We start from the raw sequence: 21,582 nt of genomic DNA, 5'->3' as shown, positions 1-21,582 counted from the left end.
ACAGCAGAGCTCCGTTCAGGTATAATATGGTGCAGTTTAAAAAGATTTCTGTGCAACCGAAAAGAAAATCTAATGCTATTTTTTTTATTTTTTTTTTTTTATTTAAATCCTTTTTTATTTAAAATCCAGAGCACTCTGACTCTAATCAGATTTTCTCTGTCAGATGTCAGGTTCATGTGTCAGAATAAACCTTGTTTAAAGTGTACATTGTAGAATGTAGACTAAATATACAACTACATTTTTTACCCAGGGGGATCAACTCATAGTTCTCCTGTATATTGACTGATTTTCAGTCAAAATTTCTAGCTCTGTGATACACGTCAGACTGCTGTATCTGATCTCCTGTAGCTTGTAGAAAATGATTTATATCCTACTGCATAACAAAAAACAAAACTTCAGGACACTTACTGACAAGACCACACGCAGATGATGAACGGCTCACTGATACAGACATTTGATCCAGGCATGAACAAAATAGACACTGGCTATTATTTCTCTCATTAATGATGCTGTTGTGTTAATATGGGCCAGAATCAATGTAGAGTTCATTAAATAACTATAAACATTGACATACAAAATCATACAAAATGCAACATTAACATGACACCAGCGGCAGTGTCTGACCACATTATCTTCGCACCCTAACTGTTAAAATGAGGGCATGAACAACACATTCAATTTATAACAATTTAAACATTGTAAATAATTAAATTAACAAATAAACATTAACAAAAAAGCTTCATCCATTATCTGGATTCGGATTCAGGATTTGTTGTTCATGATGATGTTAATTTGTCACATCTTATACCTTTATTTAAAATGTTGCAATTTATGCAAACACATAAAAATGAAAGACCAGTTTTCTGTTTTTCCTACAGATTTTCCCAAATCAGAAAAGCTAAATATTTATCAGTGGGTCGACGGAACTGCTTCTCAGAAAGAAACTTGTTTTTCATTGTAATGAAACTGAAGATAGAGGAGATGATATTGTTTGGTATTAAGATTACAGTCGTCTTTTTAATTTTGAATATTCAATAATTATGAGTAATGTGGGCCAAGAATGCAGTTATTTCTGAGCTTACAGATAATTCTAATAAAGCAGTTCATATATTCTATCAGATGTATGAATTCAGTGTGGAGTTTTTGTTTGATCTGATGTTGGCATCTGTCATGTTATTTTCCCTTTTCACCAACTATTACTATTGTACTTTGGGCAAATTATGACCAGAAAGTAGAAAGTTTCAGAATATTGATAAATTTGAAACAAAACTTTGATACGTAAAATGTCTGTTTGTTGAATATTGATGATTCTGTACTATTTCTAGGTCACTTTTTTAAATGGAAGCAAATTTGACACTGACCTTGTTCAGGCCTTTGTACAAAAAGGGCAGATTTTTCAGTCTTATTTCTTCCTTTAAAGCTTGTGTTCCGACGACTCTCAGGTGCACTTGATCTACTCACCAGAGGCTTTTGCACAAGCTTGTGGAGTTCACTGCCAGCTTTAGCGTACGCTGTAGTTAAAGCAAAAGGAGGACAAACCACATACTGAGAAATTCTGTAATTCATGTACACATTCAAATATTCTACTTTTCAATCAAATTTAATTTGGAATGATAAACCTTGTGACCTTGTAGGCTAGAAGCACTTTCAATAGCAGTCTCAGATATATATTTATCCACACTACCTCAACTGTATATAATCATTTTGAACATTTACTGTTTATAATTAACATGTACGATTTGTACTCTTAAGTTTCTTGGTATTTATCTTTTAATTTGATCTGTCAATTTATTATATGATTCTAAATTAATACTTATAATTTCTTGTGTTACTGTTAATCTTTATCATTTATCTTTATCAGTGTATATAATTTCTGAGTATAATTGTCAATAAATCTGCCTCTTTGCACTTTAGGACTACTATTAAGCACTTTCTGGAAGATGCCAAACTGTATTTTGTATCTACAGTATTAATATTAATGTCTGGTGTATCTAATTAGGCTGCTCTCCATGCTGTTACACTCACATACACTTGGAGTTGGGCGATATGGCCAAAAATGTTATCACGATAAACAAAATTCATATCGTTCGATATTGATACATATCGCGATAAATGTCAAATCATTATTTCTTCAAGTTTGAAGGCTGATTTTTACTCCTGGGTGGTTAATTCCTGTTTTAAACTATCCTTTATGGTGGGAACACGACAAACACTCGGCAAACAGTGGGACGTTTCACAAATCTGTCATGGGACAGTGGGAGAAAGTGTCTGGTCAGCTGTTTTTATCAGCTGGAAAAGCACGGCCGCAGTTTTTGTAATAGTCATAATTTAAGAAAGAAAACAGATCATTTTTAGCTGGTGACGAGCTAAACAAGTGGCCAACAACAGTGCTAAACTGTTTAGTTTCTCAACAATGACTGCCGTTTAAACTACACTTTATTAAGGTTCAAAATGAAAGTTGAAAAGACGTCTAAACTTAGCCGTTGAAAAAATGACCAAAATAGTCACATTAAAGACGTCGTTTTAAGGCCGTTAATTTAACATTGAAATCACGTACATAACTGCTGTTTAATTTACATTTTCTTATGGTTGAAAATGAAAGTTGAAAAGACATCCAGGCTTAACAGTTGAAAAGATGACCAAAAAAGTCACAGTAAAAACGTCATTTTAAGGTGTTCTAAGGCCTTGGAAAAAATATTAAATAATTAAATAAACTGAAATATACTACCAGAGTCTGAAGTATACTACCAGAGTTTAAAGGCATTGAAAATTAATCCAAAATTAATTTCCACTAGCACACTCTCAAAAACGATAGCACTTTACCATGAATCCTATATAGAACCATTTTATGCTTAATACACTGTACAATAGTAGAACCTTTTTGGTGCTATATAGAATCAATTTTTCTATATAGAACCATATACAACACATTATCTGTCAATGTGAAGAACCTTTGCACCATGCAGAAAATCTTCCTGTAGTTAACTAACAATTTTGATTCCAATGTAAACATAAAACAAACTTTGTTAAATGGAAACTTTATTGAAAACATGTAGTTATTCTTAATTTCATTTGTGGAACTTAAAACTGGACCATGAACTTCATCAGGACTATGACAAAGATCCTATGCATCAATTCAGAAAGAATTTTCACCTTTGAACCATAAGCTGTGTCAGTACTGTATAAGATTTTCAACGTTTTAATGTAAAAGAAATCAAGGTAATTATTTAACAAGATAAAATCTCGTTCATTTTAGTTTCTGAGAAGTCAAATAAGAAAAGAAAAAAAAACAAAGTTAAAAGCTCTGCAGGGGGCATGCTTGAGGTGATCGGCCATGGCAGCATCCATCTCATGAGCTGTGGCTTTGTTGTTCCATTTCAGAACTGCAGCTAATATAAAATACAAACAAGACTGTTACAATTAATGTACACAAAGCATTAAAATCTCCTGGCAAAAACAGAGAGATCTGTGGAAGCCATTCTAACGTCATACTTATTACTTATTTCATCTTACTTATCAATTAATAATCAATGCCACAAGGCCTTGACAGCTTTTAATTCACATATATTTATACCTTTCAGATCTGAAATATGATCCCATATAATATAATTCATATTTTCCTGTCTGAAACGTAGCCAATAAGGTGTCATCTGATAATTACAAATCTTTTTTTTAGTTATTTTTTAAATGTTTATTTCAGTGGACTTCTGCGAAGGAGTGCTATCGTGATATGTTCTTTTAAATGCAAAGGGCTTGAGCTTGTCTCTAATTTTATATACTGTCTCTAATTTTATATATTCTCCTAAGACCCATGAGATTTCTAAACTCTATACTAGACTGCTGGGAACTAAAGGCCTCTCTCTTATTTTGGTCAGTGTTTATTTGTTAAAGGAATAAAGCACAGTCCCAAGAACGAAAGGGTAGTAAATAGTACAGAATGCAGCTATATAACATAGGAAGCATCACAGAAAAGCTCAGTATTATCATTTGACTCTTTTTAAAATGACTTACAAATTCCAATATCAAATTTGACTGAAATGACTACAATTAATGATTCTGCTTCTTCAATTTGGTACTGGCGTTATGTGTAACGTTGCTCAAACACTAGAAGACAATATTAACCCAGATGTTTTTCCATTAATACATTCCTAAAACTTTTCTCAACCCTCTCAAACCTCATCTAGGTCTCCATTAGAGTCAGCAGACTTGTCAGTGTAGTGTAGGACACAGAATGACTTACTTTGAACTATAGAAATTAACAAAACTTCACCACTACGGCCATTTCAGGCAACACAAAGGCTGCACAGGACTGATGTTGGATCAGTAATTATATGTAATTTCCATAAAAAACAATTCGAGATAAGCAATCCTACTCCTGAGACAGAGAGGTCACCTGCAGCATTTACTCTGTGATGACATTTTGGTCACTTTTATAGCCCATACTGTCATACTGTGTTCTAAACCACACTGAGAAGTCTGTACAACCTTAATGAAGACACAGATGTGGTTTGAAAGGGTTGAAAGATGTTTTCAGGAAGTATTTACAGAAATGATTTAGGTGAATATTGACTTCTAGTGTTTGTTAGAAACGTTAGCTTCACAGCTCCATTGCTAAAGACACAAACTTTGGACACCAATTATGTCTTGGCTAAAAGACTACATTGGGGGTAAGCAGAAAATTGTTTAAATTTTATATTTTGCTGAACCATTCCTTTAAATAGGTTCTTAGTCATAAAATGAGTATGGCAACTGATAACCAGGAAAACTGTACATAAATTGTTAACACATTATGTTTTGTTGTGTTTGCGATATTACTTACTTTTTTAACTTGTGTGCATTATTTGACCACTGCCAGTAAGTTGTTGTGGCACACAGACAAATCCAGTCAGCTTCTGAAACAAATGTTTGTCTGCAAAGGACGATACAGCTACAGTCAATTCAGTAACATATCTCATAGAACATTTCATTGTCTAATAAAAACTCACTAATGATTTCAACGTGTGTAGCCAAAGCTAAAGAACAAAGTATTAGGATGACGCCCCATTTTCCCCTGCCTACCAACATCCAGAAACACAGCTGTAGCTTGGGCAGCTGTATGAAAAAAAAGCAAGCTAGCGTTAGCTACTCAGTTTACCTAGCTGCATGAGCTAGCTACTTTCAAATATTGTAAATAATCATGAATTGTGGTACTTCGTTTCAAAGTAAAAATATGCTCCTGGCAGTTTTAAAATGAGCCTCGAGCTATTCATGCATGTGACTACAAGCTTAGGTAAATATAGCTAATGTAGCTCAATACAGCTAACGGCTAACTTTTACAAATGAGCCCGCTAAAAAATCCAAGATGAACACCGACGCAGACATTACTATAAGTGCTAAATACACAATACACAGCTACTATTCATGTTAGCGTTTTACTAGAATGATTATGTGGTGTTTCTAAGAAGTTATTAGCAAATACGTGTACGGGGCAACAACAGAAACAGCTGATGTCAGAAAACGTGTGTTGTCGTGATGAACCAACAGCATTAGCTAGCGAGCTTAGCTTTTATCAGGACCTTCACCATCAATCACACTAAATTGAGGGAATAAACCGTTACCTTCGTTAATAAGGTTTTAATTCGCTATATTCAGCAAATACAGACAAATCTTTAAATCTGCGTTAATGCCGTGCAGCACCAACCGCTATGTTTCCCGTAGTTAGCGCGACTGTTCAGCACTAGCTAACCTTAGCAAGGCGGCTTCTACAGCTGTATTAAATGCTAACTAGCTGGCTAGCTAGCTAATATATACCCTCTATTTATAAATAAATGATAATACTAATATTTAAAGATTCGTTCTAAGCTGACTGACTAGTATGTGACAAAAGGTCCACCTAAAACGGCCAGCTAACGTTTACTCCCCTGGACCAATGTGGACAGTAGCGCTGTGTGCTGTGGACAGCTCGCTGAAGACTTTCTCAAACAAGAACTTCCCAAAGGGGCAGTGATTGGTGTCCGTTCAGATGGACATCGCGGCTTCTTTAACCCGCTTGATACACCCAACAAACCCACAGCACTTGAATGACAGGACTGCCTTGCGGACAGTGGAAATGCAGTTGCAAACAGGATTGCAAATACATTTTCATTTTGGCAGAGGTGGAGTGCCACAATGACGAAATACAGTAAAAATTGACAAAAATTGACAAAAAATTTTTTTATGTCAGAGTCAGACCATATTAAGATAATGAAACACTGCTTTTCTGTATTAAAAGTTTCCAGCTATTATACACTGAAATTAAAACGCAAATAAAGTTGCATTCAAATTCGAATCGTGTCTTAAATAATGCACACTGCTATGAGATATGCAATTGTAAATACACCATTTAGCACTTGCATTTAAATTTGAAAAAAGTCCAGAAAATATAGAAAAGCTGATGGCACCATGTGAAATAATGACAACCACACTCCATGTGACGTCATATGGCATGTTCTTTAACACCATAAAGACAAAATAAATATTATCAAGCTTCAGCAATCAACATCTAACATAACATTAAGCCAAAACTATCTATATGTAACATTTGGTATCTTTGAGAAAAGCTGCTAAAAACAGCCTGGAAAGCTAGCGCTCTCCCACTAGCTCCCTCCAATGCCTCACAGCTTCCTCAGTTCACTTTCGTTTAGGTCAGGGCTGTAACTAACATGAACCCACTTCTTTCTTTCACTTCCGTTGCTTGGGAATGCACTAATACTAAAATACGACTTTCTGAGTGCTGTAACAGCGCTTTCGTTTTGATGAGCAGACGTGATTTAATGCTGCTAAAGCTTGTTAGGATCTATGGAAAGAGGTGAGTTTACTGTAGGACAGTATAGTTACACCACTGACCTCGTCACTCACACTCGGTCACAGGAGAGCAGATCGCCGGTCGCTCCACTCAAACAGGGAATGTATAACTCCGCGTTTCAGCCGTTGCTAAAGACTCATTTCACTCGTCGCCCCTCCCTCTCTAATCATGTCGAAAAACTCGGAAGTGCGCCCTCTCCTAGCGACAGCAGAGTAGTGTCGCTTTCCATGCGGTAGAAATTCCACCAGGGCTGTCGCTAGAACGTGGAAGTGTGAGAACAGTGTATTATATCGAAAATGTGTCGAACCTTTCTTATCGCTCTATCAAGGAAAAGTAATATCGCGATAATTATCGTTATCGTTTTATCGCCCAGCCCTACATACACTCATCACCTAACGTGGAAAAAATAAAACACTACTTCTGTTCTTCCTGCAGATTCTACTGATATATTTGATAAAAATATTCATGCAATCAACAGAACTGCTTCTCAGGGAGAGACAGTGGTTTTTCACTGTAGTGAAAGTCAAGATAAAGGAGCTGATGTCGGATGGCGTAAGGAGAAGATTCTTCTTTTTATCTACAGCCCTGTTATTAACCAAACTGTGACAAACTACACATCAAGCAGAATGTATGTTGATCCAAACAATCCATGGAAACTACAGATATCTGATGTACAGCCTTCAGATGCAGGAAACTATACATGTTTCCCATCAGAAACACAAAAACAATGGAAATTGAGCGTAGAAGGTAATTATTTTTTGTTTGATTGATTGATTTTATCTTTATCTTTTGGTATAGTATTTTTTTTTCTCTGATTCTGTTTCCAGTCACTGAGAGTGAACCAGATCTGCACAGAGAAATGTTTCTGTACATCATCCCCTCAGTTACAGGAGCTGCTGCAGTGTGCTTTATTATCTTCTGTGCTGTGATGATCTACAGGTGAGTGACCAGCGCAACAGATCCAGAGAAACTGCTTAATGAGCACAGAGGCTCTTATATTTTCTTATTCTCACATATTCGAATTCTGTGTCAGGTGTTTGTTTGCTATATGTCTGGAGGGGAAGACACTTAGTTTTGCTTTGTTACTCTGTTTGCAAGATTTGACTTCTGAAATCTCAGAAACCAGGAAATTTCTCTCTTTTTTCTCTTACTAATTAAAGTCTGGCATATTTCATTCATTCAAATTTATATCAGTGTAAAATTAAACTGCCCATATCTTTGCTAATTCATACTGGCAGGAAGTGTTGGGGTACTAAAATTTTAAGTAGTGTATGCATGACATGAATGATGTCATGTGAAATTATTTGCCTTTTTTCCCATCTGAATTTTTTTCATACCTTCATCAAACAGAATGTGTCATACTGTGCTATAATGAGGCAATAGACAACAATGCTGCAAGTTCATTCTTGGGATCAGTTTATGAGCTGCTGTGTGTTTATAATGTTTATGTGGGTTGAACTGCAGCTGAAACACAGCTAGTGTGTTTGGCGATATGACTGGTGTGGAATTGTGGTGTAACCACTGTCCTATACACTGTTGTTGGGGGAGGGGGTGGGAGCGCACGTGACATTTTAGTGCATGCTGAAGACTGTAATGCAGTACATTGTGAAACGGGTTAATATAAATAGAAAATCATATAAGGTTGTGCCGCAGGCCACATCAGGACCTTGTGTTTGTCACGTTTACATTTATGGCATTTGGCAGATGCTCTTATCCAGCGCAACTTACTTACTGTGATCATTTTACACAGGTAGACAAAGGTAGTGTTAGGAGTCTTGCCCAAGGACTCTTACTGGTATAGTGTAGGATTGAACCCCACTTTACAGCATAGAAGGCAGATGTGTTACCCCCTACACCATACCGACCTTAGTGAGGCAACCTTAGAGACTTGACGGAAACACGAGACTCTCATATGTTCTGAAATAATATTTACAAATGCAATGACATTATTTAAACTCTCAGAATCAGAAAACTGTTTTACTAAAGATTTTCCCTCGCAGGTCGAAAATATGACGTTTGTATTGTTTGGGAACAAAAGGAGGAAGCAGCTTGTGACTTGGGGAGCCCAACTAACACATTTTGGTTCTTTACAAATAATTTTCAAAAATATCTGTAAGATTAGTATCTTATGAGTATGTTTATTAAAGCAACCTACACATCACTGCTACAAACTGAAAATCTAAGCTTTGTTTCCAGCTCCACCTTTCTGAAAGTGACCTGAGTGCAAATACAGCTCACCCCAACTGCAACCTGATTCAAACACAGTTCATTAATAAAGTACATAAACATATGTTCATCAAAACAAATAGGATTAGTCAAAAAAGACAGTAATGTTTCGCATGAACATGGGAACATGGACTGTTTATTGATTCTTATTGATTACTAAGTCTACTAAGAGCTGAGTTGATATTTTAATTGGTTATAAAACAACACTAGGAATGATATTTCACTTTAGTTATTTTATGCTAATAGTAATATGTTTTTAAATGAAACATGCTCAAGTATGAAATATTATTATTGTCATTGTTATTATTATTATCATTATTATTATAGTTATTATTATTATTTCATATAATTCTTTTTATGCAGTATACTTAAAAAGGCATTTTAGCAAATATATAACAACAGCTTATACAAAGAAAAGAAAGAGAGAAAGAAAACCACTGGACTCATGAACGCTAAAGGACTCTATTCTCTACTGAAGGACTCTATTCTCTGTTGAAACAAATGTCTTAATAATTAGTTTACTTTTATAACTGTAGGCCAATCGTCTCAAAAGACTTTAAAACATTTCCTGTAATTACATGTTTTTTTGTACATGTTCCTTAATTTTGTATGTTAAACAATGTATATTTATGTAATATTGACTTTCTTCAAGCATATTTTGGCTGCTTATTTCCATGCTTATTGGTCATTTATTTATTGAGGAAAACAATTCAATATTATATATCTGTGAATGGCAAAAGTATGTGAACCTTTGCTTTGAATAACTGGTGTGACCCCCTTGTGCAGCAATCACTGCAGCTAAACATTTCTGGTAAATGTTAATTAGTACTACACGTTGGCTTGGTGGAACTTTAGCCTATTCCTCCGTACAAAGCAGCTTCAACTCGGTTATATTGGTGAGTTCCTCCCATGAACTGCTGCTTCAGGTCCTTCCACAACATTTCTGTAGGATTAAGGTCAGGACTTTGACTTGGCCATTCCAAAACTCTATTCTTCTTTATTCTATTCTATTCTTTGGTAGAACAACTTGTGTGCTTAGGGTTGTTGTCTTGTTGCATGACCTAAGTTCTGTTGAGTTTCACCTCACGGACAGATGTCCTGACATTTTCCTTCAGAATTTTAAGTTTGGCCATGTGGGAGCATTGACAGTTTGTGCCACAGAATGTTTTGAGTTCATTTGAAACTGGTCTCATCCAGTCCCAATTTAGATCCCCCATCAAAATGAGCTCTTTAGGAGGCAAATCAGCTAAAACAGACAAAAGTGAAGATAAAACCTCCCTACTAGCTGAGGGTGGTCTATAACAACCAACAAGTTCAGATGGCAATCTTTTCCAAATTCTAAATGAATAGCTAAAAACTCGAATTGTTTGGGAATAGACAATGATTTTATAACAGCTGCACGAAATTTTGACTTTATGTAAATTGCTATGCCACCTCTCTTGCTTTTTCGATTACTTTATACCCATAGATTGAAATATCATTATCTGAAATTGACTTCATCCAGGTCAATTTCACAGTTTCACAGATGGGATAAGGTTTTAATGCTGGAATGCAGTGTTTTCCTTTCTCAAAACATAACGCTTCTCATTTAAATCAAAAAGATCTATTTTGGTCTCATCCTTCCACAAAACATTGTTCCAGTAGCCTTCTGGCTAGCCCGTGTGATCTTTAGCAAACTGCAGATGGACAGCAATGTTCTTTTTGGAGAGCTGCAGCTTTCTTCTTGCAACCCTTCCTTGTACACCATTGTTGTTCAGTGTTCTCCTGATGGTGGACTAATGAACATTAAAATTAGCCACTGTGAGACAGGCCTTGGAAACTCTCACCTCTTCAGTTCCATTAGGCTTGGTATGCAAGTTGCTCAATTTATTGGGTACACCTACATTTAAAATTAGCTATATTTTAACGATGTACCTTAAGAGTTAAATTTGATCACACAGGGTGCGTTTTATCTAAGTGCTCCACTTGTGAACCAAACAGCTTTCAATATCTACAATCTTCTTTTTATTTCAATGCAGGGGTAACTGAAACAGTGCCACAGTCCTACCAAAACTGGAGTCTGGCTTTGCTGAAATCATAATGAATGAATTTATATTAATATTGGCAGTCTTTTATTCTGAAATATTTCTTGTTCTCAGGCTGCTCTTTTTGCAAGACCAAAAACTTTCCTACCAGTAATAATGATGCCTGATTGATGCTTTCAACTGTAATAGATGGAGGCTTGTTTGGGCAATTTATGTTACACTGCAAAAGATTCATACAGCTAATGATTTCTGTTACAGGAAATTGAAAAAGAAATGGGCTGCTGACGTCAGTGGAACAAAGGATGAGCATGTGAGTTCTTTCTTTGTGTATATACTTACATATCATTAATAAGTAATTAAAAGCTACTACTACAGACATTGCTAGTGGCATTAAACAAACATAAAACTTACTCTGTTACAGGTAAATGTAGACAAATGTTTCTAATATCATAGTTGTACTATAACCTTATATGTTTCAACTACAGTAGAAAGCTGTAATAGATTAATAAAAGGTTAGATATGTCCAGAACGATGAACAGAGCTGTAGGTGATTTTCAAAGGATTGTGAAACAATATATGTATAACATTATGAACTGAAGTTTTGAATACAATTATAGCAGTTATCGATATGAAGTGATTCCAGACTGTGTGATAGTGTGTATGTCCAAAAGTATCCAGACAAAAGTATTCATAAGAGCCTGTGACTGACAGGGGCTCTATCTTTTTTCAATATTAGATTATTAGCCTGTCATCATTAATAGAATATTTTATTTACAATGTACTTATAAATGCAATAATGTGTTTTTTTTTCCTTTTCTTGTTTTTGGCCAAAATTTAACATCCAGAGAGCCTCTGTATTTCCCAGCCCCAATTAACATTAAATGGTTCAGTCCTGCCCCCCAAACCACATGCGAATAATACTCGCTATCTGTGAATTGTAAGTGAGAAGTGCCAGTGGAGCATCATATCCCAGCTTCCTAAAGAACAATCTGGCTTCCAAAAATGAAAGGAAAGAAAAAGAAGACAGTATGTCACTCACTTTTTCACAAAGGTAGGTGTAGTCTGTGAGTGGTGGAAATTAACTTGTTAGCTTAGTCTGTAGTGAAATAGGCTTCTATACTTCTATGCATGTGCTCCCTTTTGAACATCTTCAAAGAAAATTCTGAGTATTTGTATTGGACTCCTCTTTTAGGATAACCTTTAGGAAACTGTTCATACTATCAGTTGTACTTGCCCCTGCATGGTGCTAGGCCCAACAGATACAGCTTCCATCTCCATCCCCCTACCAATGAACCAGCCCTGTCTTCTCATCTCCATACCCCTATCAATGAACCAGCCCTGTCTCCCCGTCCCCATACCCCTACCAATGAACCAGCCCTGTCTCCTCGTCCCCATACCACTACCAATGAACCAGGCCTGTCTCCCCATCCTCATACCCCTACCAATGAACCAGCCCGGTCTCCTCATCTCCATACCCCTACCAATGAACCAGCCCTGTCTCCTTGTCCCCATACCACTACCAATGAACCAGGCCTGTCTCCCCATCCTCATACCCCTACCAATGAACCAGCCCGGTCTCCTCATCTCCATACCCCTACCAATGAACCAGCCCTGTCTCCTCATCTCCATACCAGTACCAATGAACCAGCCCTGTCTCCTCATCTCCATACCCCTACCAATGAACCAACCCTGTCTCCCCATCCCCATACCACTACCAATGAACCAACCCTGTCTCCCCATCCCCATACCACTACCAATGAATCAGGCCTGTCTCCCCATCCTCATACCCCTACCAATTGAACCAGGCCTGTCTCCCCATCCCCATACCACTACCAATGAACCAATGATCTGCCCATCAACATCCCCCTACCAATGAACCAGCCCTGTCTCCCCGTCCCCATACCACTACCAATGAACCAGGCCTGTCTTCCCATCCTCATACCCCTACCAATGAACCAGCCCTGTCTCCCCGTCCCCATACTACTACCAATGAACCAGGCCTGTCTCCCCATACCACTACCAATGAACCAGGCCTGTCTTCCCATCCCCATACCACAACCAATGAACCAGTCCTGTCTCTCTGTCCCCATACCACTACCAATGAACCAGTCCTGTCTCCCCATACTCTTACCAATGAACCAGTCCTGTGTCCCCACACTCCTACCAATGAACCAGTCCTGTGTCCCCATACTCCTATCAATGAACCAGTCCTGTCTCCCCATACTCCTACCAATGAACCAGTCCTGTGTCCCCATACTCCTACCAATGAACCAGTCCTGTGTCCCCATTCTCCTACCAATGAACCAGTCCTGTCTCCCCATACTCTTACCAATGAACCAGTACTGTGTCCCCATACTCCTACCAATGAACCAGTCCTGTCTCCCCTTACTCCTACCAATGAACCAGCCCTGTCTCCCCATCCCCATACTCATACCAACAAACCAGCCCTGTCTTCACATACCCCTACCAATGAACTGCCATTGTCTCCAAGCTAAGAGAAGTGAGGAGTATTTTGTTGGATGACATGTCAGCTGCCATAATTGCAGAGGGTTTGTAGGAATTTCTTTTTTCATTATTAGAATTTTTTTTTTAATTTTGAAGCCTCAGACTGTTGTTTAAATTAGCCAGCTGGCTGTCAACTAAGAAGCCAAGCTAGCGCTAAGCTTTTACACTGCTGTTGTCAAACATTGTAAGTGTTTTGTTCATCATAATAGCTTTGTTATTTAATAATTTACCACAGTTATTTGTTTGTCTTGAACATTTTGGCAGAATTATGAGAATTACTTGGGCCCAATGTGATATCATTACCCCTACCAATGAACCAGCCCTGTTTCTCTGTCCCCATACCACTATCAATGAACCAGGCCTGTCTTCCCATCCCCATACCCCTACCAATGAACCAACCCTTTCTCCCCATCCCCATACCACTACCAATGAACCAGGCCTGTCTCCCATCCTCATACCCCTACTAATGAACCAGCCCGGTCTCCTCATCTTCATACCCCTACCAATGAACCAGCCCTGTCTCCTCATCTCCATACCCCTACCAATGAACCAACCCTGTCTCCCCATCCCCATATCACTACCAATGAACCAGTCCTGTCTCCCCATTCTCATACCCCTACCAATGAACCAACCATCTGCCCATCCCTATCCCCCTACCAATGAACCAGCCCTGTCTCCTCGTCCCCATACCACTACCAATGAACCAAGCTTGTCTTCCCATCCCCATACCACTACCAATGAACCAAGCTTGTCTTCCCATCCCCATACCACTACCAATGAACAAGCCCTGTCTCCTCATACCACTATCAGTGAACAAGCCTTGTCTCCCAATACCACTACCAATGAACCGGTAAGTGTTTTGTTCATCATAATAGCTTTGTTATTTAATAATTTACCACAGTTATGTGTTTGTCTTGAACATTTTGGCAGAATTATGAGAATTACTTGGGCCCAATGTGATATCATTTATCATAATGGGGACCACTCATGGACTACACCCACCTTTATTTTGACAAACTGAATGACAAACTGTCATCCTTTTCTTCTCTGTCTCCTGTCTTTCTTTTCTTTCTTTTCATTTTTGAAGGCCAGATTTTTCTTGAGAAAGCTGAGACTCAAACAATGTTACGTGGACAGATAAGATGAAAGTTGAACATGTGGTAAAAGTACAAAATTAAACAGCAGACTGTCGAAGCAATGTGAAAATCCCTCCTAACTGCATCACAGGACTGACCAGCACTCACAGAAAGTGTTTCATTCAGATTATTACCAATAAGCGATATTTTACTAGTTACGCTAAGACATTTGTTCAGTACATACATGGTACTGTTAATCCCCAAATCTCCCAAACTTACATAGTGTCATTTTATGTTTGCTCTGTGAGTTGCCAGTTCATTAGACACATTTACCTCACTGAGCATTTGGGTTGTGGATCATTCTCAACATCATAGTTACATACTAGCATGTGTTGTCAGGTTTTTACATGCTGTATGCACTTACTGGCAACATCTTGCATATGTGAAGCATATGTGAAGTCACAGTTTTGAGTTTCTGACCACAGAACCACACTTGGGTTTTTTGGATATTTTTGGATGGCATGACAAACAAAAAAATCAAAGTGCATAACGTTAACATGACACTACAGGGACAGTGTCCCTTCTGTGTTGAGAATGATCCACCACCCACAAGGTCAGTGAGGTAGCTGTATCTAATAAACTTGTAGTTGGAGCCTAAGGGGACTTAAGAAATGGTAAGGTCCAAGATGGAGATTTGGGAAATGTATACATTCTAGAAAAAATACAAGATAAACAGTGACTAATAATGGAAATATATGAAAAATAATTAAAACTAAGAATAATAATTCTAATAATACACAAACCACTCCACCAAACTGAATAATCATACAATTATATACATGGACACATTTGATCACTGCACCAACAATATGATTAGAAACAGTACTAATTTACTGCCAAAGAAATTTGGATTATATTACTGAATGATTTTTGTTAGTATTCTAAAATCCACTGTGAAGTTTTCATAAGCTCTACAGGCAAATCCACCACATGTTGATGTAGTTTTAATGAAAGATGCCAAATATTTATAGTAAAATGCCACTAGACAATTTCATCTTCATCTAAGATGCAATGAACATGTTTTCTCTTTTATCTAATCAGTCTGTGCTGTCAAGTAGAGGTACTTCAGAATTTTGACCTTCACACAGACACACTGACTTCCTGTTTATGTTTCTCACCTAAATCAACATGCATCCACACACACACACACACATACACACACACACTCACACTCTATGTTGAGGTCAAAATGAGCTGTTTTCCTTTTTCCTACATACTAATATGTCCGCCCCTGTCTGTTTCACAGATCTACATGAACACAAGGTTAAAAAAAGATGCCAAACACAACTACAGAGTTGCCTCTTGAGAGCTTTACCAGCATCTACAGCTGCTTTAACTCTTTTAGTCTGTTACTACCCAACACTACCTCTAATAACATTCAGTGTACAAATTAAGTCACATCTCACTGCCACCAGCTCTGTTTGCTGCTAGCTGTCCGTTGAGTGCAGCAGGAAGCCATAGGTGTGTGGGCTGAGTGTTTCTGATCAGTGTGGGTCTCACTAAAACCACAATAGTTTCTATACCAACAGTGGTAGTGAGAATAAAGACCTTTTTAATGTATGTACTAGTGTATAGTGTTTCTCCTTCCATAGGACTGCTGTTATGTGTCTTTTGTTCCATTGCTCTATATTAGATTAATCATTTTTATACAATTACTTCTCAATCATTAGTTTGGACATCACTCACAGTCTCTCACTCTTACATTCTACCTGTGCAATTAATACCTGTTTTATTAACTACCATAAATATGAAATATGCAATAAATGTTTCTGTTACTAGTATTAAAGGGCACATACTATGGAGAACTGAATTTTCCTCACTTTGGAAACTAAGCCTGTTTTACACTGATTTAATCAGTTCCATGATGTCACAAAAACCAATGCATTTACACAGTATATCCACCTTTCCATCCACGCTGAGGTTATAAAGAGTGTTTTAGTCTGGACTGGTTTTTTAACCAAGCACAATACAGAGCAGCCAATCAGAACAGAGATAATTTACATAGATCAGTCTTAAAGGCACAGTAACAGAAACAGCTTGTTTAATTCTAAGTAACAGAAAGAGGATGAAAAATGGTCATTTAAAAATTAAAACAGCACAAATGAGAAAGTGGATATCAGGGGAAAAGTATAATATAAGTAAAATGTAGGATATGGGCCCTTTAATGCTTTAAATTGTTCTTGGCACTATATACAGGCCTGCAGGGAGTTATTGTACATGTAATGAAATAAAAGTAAAAAAAAATTAAAATTTCGTATTGTAAACGTGGAGTGCAGCTCCAACTCTGGGCTTTTCTTGCCACCTGGTGGCCAGAAATGGTGTGGCTTTGATGCCAAAAGTTTCTAAATGGAAGAATAGTTTTAGGGAAAAAACAACTTTAGTTAGCATAGAACCTTTATTTTATTTCTTCAGAAAAAAATGGTTCTTCTGTGGTGTCGTCCCAAAGAACTCTTTTTAGCAAGAGTCTACCAAATTGTGAGTTTCTCTCTCACAGATGACTTTCTTTAGTAGGAAGTGCAGGAAGGACCACTAATTTATGAATATATAATTCACTGGCATTTAGCAAATACATTTTTTGGGGGGCTAAAATTTGGTGTATCTGAACAGGTCACAGTAGTAATATAAAGTATGATAGTCTTTATAGTTTAATTTATAAAAATAAAAATTTAAAATAAAAAAAAACAGGAAAGTGAACATACTGAGATCAATCAGTCATTGTGTAATAGTGTAATCAGTTACTATACTGTGAAAAAGTTTTTGGCACCTAAGAAAATTAGATTTAAAAAGCTGTTTATGTGATCAGTAAGTAAATATTTACCTGAATAAATTAAAGAGATTTATCCTAGGCTTTCTACGTAAACAATCTTAATAAAAACATCATAACAAATTATTCACTATGCTATGTTACTGTTACTAGTATTAAGGGGCCCGTATCATGGATTAAATTTTCCTTTCCTTTCTTTCTTTTATGAAAAAGTTTGATGCAGTGTGCGAACATTGTTAAAGTTTCAAAACATCTCCATTACAAACAGTCCATTTATGTAATGAAGCTGCAAAAACAGGCTGTTTATATCTCACAGTTTTTGTGAGGGGAATGAAATAAATATATATATATACACATACACTGTTCAGGCACAACATTATGACCACCTCCTTGTTTATATGCTCATTGTCCATTTTATCAGCTCCACTTACTATATAGGTGCACTTTGTAGTTTTACAATTACAGACTGTAGTCCATCTGTTTCTCTGCATACTTTGTTAGCCCCCTTTTACCCTGCTCTTCAGTGGTCAGGACACAGCAGTTCTGCTGGAGGTTTTAAAAACTGTGTCCACTCATTGTCCACTCTATTAGACACTCCTACCTTGTCAGTCCACCTTGTAGATGTAAAGTCAGAGACGGTAGCTCATCTGCTGCTGCACAGTTTGTGTTGGTCATCCTCTAGTCCTTCATCAGTGGTCACAGGACGCTGGTCACAGGACGCTGTCCACAGGACGCTGTTAGCTGGATGTTTTTGGTTGGTGGGCTTCTCTCAGTCCAGCAGTGACACTGAGGTGTTTAAAAACTCCAGCAGCACTGCTGTGTCTGATCCCCTCATACCAGCGCAACACACACTAACACATCACCACCACGTCAGTGTTGCTGCAGTGCTGAGAATGATCCACCACCGAAATAGTACCTGCTCTGTGAGGGTCTATGGGGGTTCTGACCACTGAAGAACAGGGTAAAAAGGGGCTGACAAAGTATGCAGAGAAACAGATGGACTACAGTCTGTAATTGCAGAACTACAAAGTGCACCTATATAGTAAGTAAGATAAAATACAAGAAAAAAATTTGATATGGTACATTCCGGTACCTCTTTTTCTGAGTGTAAGACATATAACAGTCTAAGGAGCTGTATCGTTGTTTTATCTGGCAATAATTCTAATCCTATCTTCAGGGGAAAATTTGTATTGTTATTTACACTTTGTGAGAGATATTTACAAGTGTGTAAGAGATAGCGAAGCTCCCAAAGGGCTACTATACATCACCTTGTATATTACAAAATATGAAATGGAATCAAATCAAAATGCCTGCCACATAATGGACTTTGAAAACAACTTCAAAAATATGCTTAATTGTTTAGCTGAGTCTGTCCTTCGTGAACCACTTTTTATCAAGTGTATTTCTTTTCTCCACCACTAGGGGGCATTAAAGCCTCTCTTTCATCTAGAAAGTCTGTTCAAGGGAGACTGCCCTCCTGCACAATTAAATTCCTACACCAAACTCACAATGTGCTCAGATAATCCTCTTTTGCTTAATTTCTTAAAACTCCACACTGTATTTGTCCCCAGTTCTACCACTGACCCCATTACTGTCACATATACTCCATTAAAACAATGAGACAGAGAAACTCCCATCATCTGGACTCTCTGAAACATACTGTGGGAAGAAACTTGAATCGGCTTTCTCTCCTGTTATTATAATTAATACGAAATAAGTAATTTAGTTGCTCTGATGCTCATTGGCTGTCTGACAGCATAAGTTTGAAGTGTGAGTAAGAGACCTCACATATCTTTGTGGAAACTTTTAAATAAACGACTCAGACATGTGGTACTGAAAATTCCCAAAGAAGTTCATCAGGTGCTTTAATCAGGCACCATATGGACCCTACCCTATGTCATTCAGCTCCTTGACCTATTTAACTAAGGTTAAAGGTGACCCTATACTTCAATATGCAAATCATAAATTCAAGACGGCCATACTCCACACCACAAGTGGTTTGATGGTCAACTTGGTCTCCAAACCAACCTGTTATCTATCACCTGTTATCTCAGTGGTGTAAACAAGACTTACAGCCTGTGAGTGAAGTTATGTAGAAAATTCACCCTTTAACTGCTGCTGCACTCAGCACTTTAACTTTAGACTCATACTTTGCACAATGTAAAGGTTACAGGTATGATTGTGTGTGTGTGTGTGTGTGTGTGTGTGTGTGTGTATGAGTGTGTGATGGTAGTAATGCAAGTTTTATTTTATCTTCATTTTATTTTTTTGTATTTTATCTTATTGTATTTTATCTTATTGTATTCTATTTTATTTCATATTTATTTTATTTTATTTTATTCATTACATGTAAATGTTTGTCTGATACTGTGCACTGTGAGCTCCTGTAACCAAAACCAAACTCCTTGTATGCTTGATTCTGATTCTGATATGCAGGCCATTGTATGGCAACATTTTTCAGATTTACTATTATTGTGCTATCATCAACATTACATGTTAAAACTCAGGCACGTGTAAGTTCACTGGACATTTTGGATAGTAAATAAAATGGCTAATTTATGTTGGATGCATCGATTCCTGCTTCCTGTCACCACCATTGGAAAGACGGAGTAAGTTTCTCTAGAATGGAGCATTTCACACCAAACCACTCTGGATGTTAACATCTCTACATTTCCCCTTTAATTGATCACTGGGATGCATCTACAAATGTCATAAAAACTTTCACTCTGGCTCCTGTTTGGATGTATTTTGTGATTAAAAAGGGCATCTTTACCATCAACGTCTGGTCTTTTCAATACAATCTGTTTTGTAATTTTGCGTCTGTACGCGACCACAATGGATTTGAAATGAATCAAGGTGTGATTGAAGTGTAGACTTTCAGCTTTAATTCAAAGGGTTAAACAAAAACATTGCATCGTTTAGAAATTGCAGCCACTTTTTACATAGTCCCTCCATTTTCACAGGCTCCAAAGTAATTGGACAAACTAAAATAATTACAAATACAAGGATTCTTTTTTTACCACTTGGATGCAAATCCTTTGCATTTAATGACTGCTTGAAGTCTGAAACCCATGGACATCACCAATGCTGAGTTTTCTCCCTTGAGATGCTTTGCCAGGCGTTTACTGCAGCTGCCTTCAGTTGCTGCTTGTTTGTGAGTCTTTCTGCCTTCAGTTTTGTCTTCAGTAAGGGAAGAGCATGCTCAATTGGGTTGAGGTCAGGTGACTGACTCAGCCATTTAAGAACATCCCATTTCTTTGCAATAAGAAGCTCTTTGGGCTACTTTTGCAGTATATTTTGGTTCATTATCCATGTACTGTGAAGCACCATCCTATTAATTTTGCAGCACTTGGCTGAATCTGAGCAGGAAGTAGAGCTCTATACACTTCAGGATTCATCCTGCTACTTCTATCAGCAATCATATCATCAGTAAACACCAGTGACCCAGTTCCACTGGCAGCCATGCATGCCTATGCCATAACACTGCCTTCACCTTGTCTGACAGATGATGTGGTACACTTCAGATCTTTAGCCCTTCCTTTCCTTCTCCACACTCTTCTCTTCCCATCATTCTGGTACAATCTCGGTTTCATCCGTCCAAAGAATCTTGTTTCTGAACTGGGCAGGCTTTTTTAAGTGTTTTCTTTGGGTGTTTTTTCGAATTACGGGCTTTTCCAGTCATTTGTTTTGCACTTTTTCAAAATTTACCCCTAGAATATCCTTGACTAGATTAGATATTGTGAAGACCTTTTTGCTCAACACGGAAGGAATTCTGTGATCGTCCACTTTAGTTGTCTTACAGGGTCTTCCAGGCCTTTTGGTGTTGCTGAGCCTGCCAGTGCATTCCTTCTTTTTAAGAATGAAAGAAACTGTTGATTTGGCCACACTTAAAGTTACTGTTGTCTCTCTGATAGGGTTGTTTTGTTTTCCCAGCCTGATGTTGGCCCCTTTATTTGCAACGACACCTCTTTGGACCACATATTGAGAGTTCCCATGAACAGCTACCACATGCATTTTCAACTCTTGGAATCAGCTCCAAATCTTTTATCCCCTTAATCTGTCATGAAATAAACATGGAACAGGCCCCACTTGGCTATGAAACTG

At 37.5% G+C, this 21,582-nt stretch overlaps 1 protein-coding gene across 1 annotated transcript in view; it reads left to right on the top strand.

Moving 5' to 3' along the window:
• LOC118808164 overlaps nucleotides 1-17,403 on the top strand; it is a 19,111-nt gene extending 1,708 nt beyond the window's left edge. The window contains exons 2-5 of the mRNA XM_036570641.1: nucleotides 7,259-7,570; nucleotides 7,651-7,762; nucleotides 11,332-11,383; nucleotides 15,961-17,403. Coding sequence (XP_036426534.1) covers nucleotides 7,259-7,570; nucleotides 7,651-7,762; nucleotides 11,332-11,383; nucleotides 15,961-16,020 — 536 coding nt within the window. The 3' untranslated portion in view covers nucleotides 16,021-17,403. The remainder of the gene's footprint in view (nucleotides 1-7,258; nucleotides 7,571-7,650; nucleotides 7,763-11,331; nucleotides 11,384-15,960) is intronic.
• Nucleotides 17,404-21,582: the final 4,179 nt, after the last annotated feature.

The sequence above is a fragment of the Colossoma macropomum genome, unplaced genomic scaffold (genome assembly GCF_904425465.1).
Source record: "Colossoma macropomum unplaced genomic scaffold, Colossoma_macropomum, whole genome shotgun sequence".
Lineage (NCBI taxonomy): Eukaryota > Metazoa > Chordata > Actinopteri > Characiformes > Serrasalmidae > Colossoma > Colossoma macropomum.
Note: the sequence above shows the minus strand (reverse complement) of the source record. Positions and strands in the feature narration are given on the sequence as shown.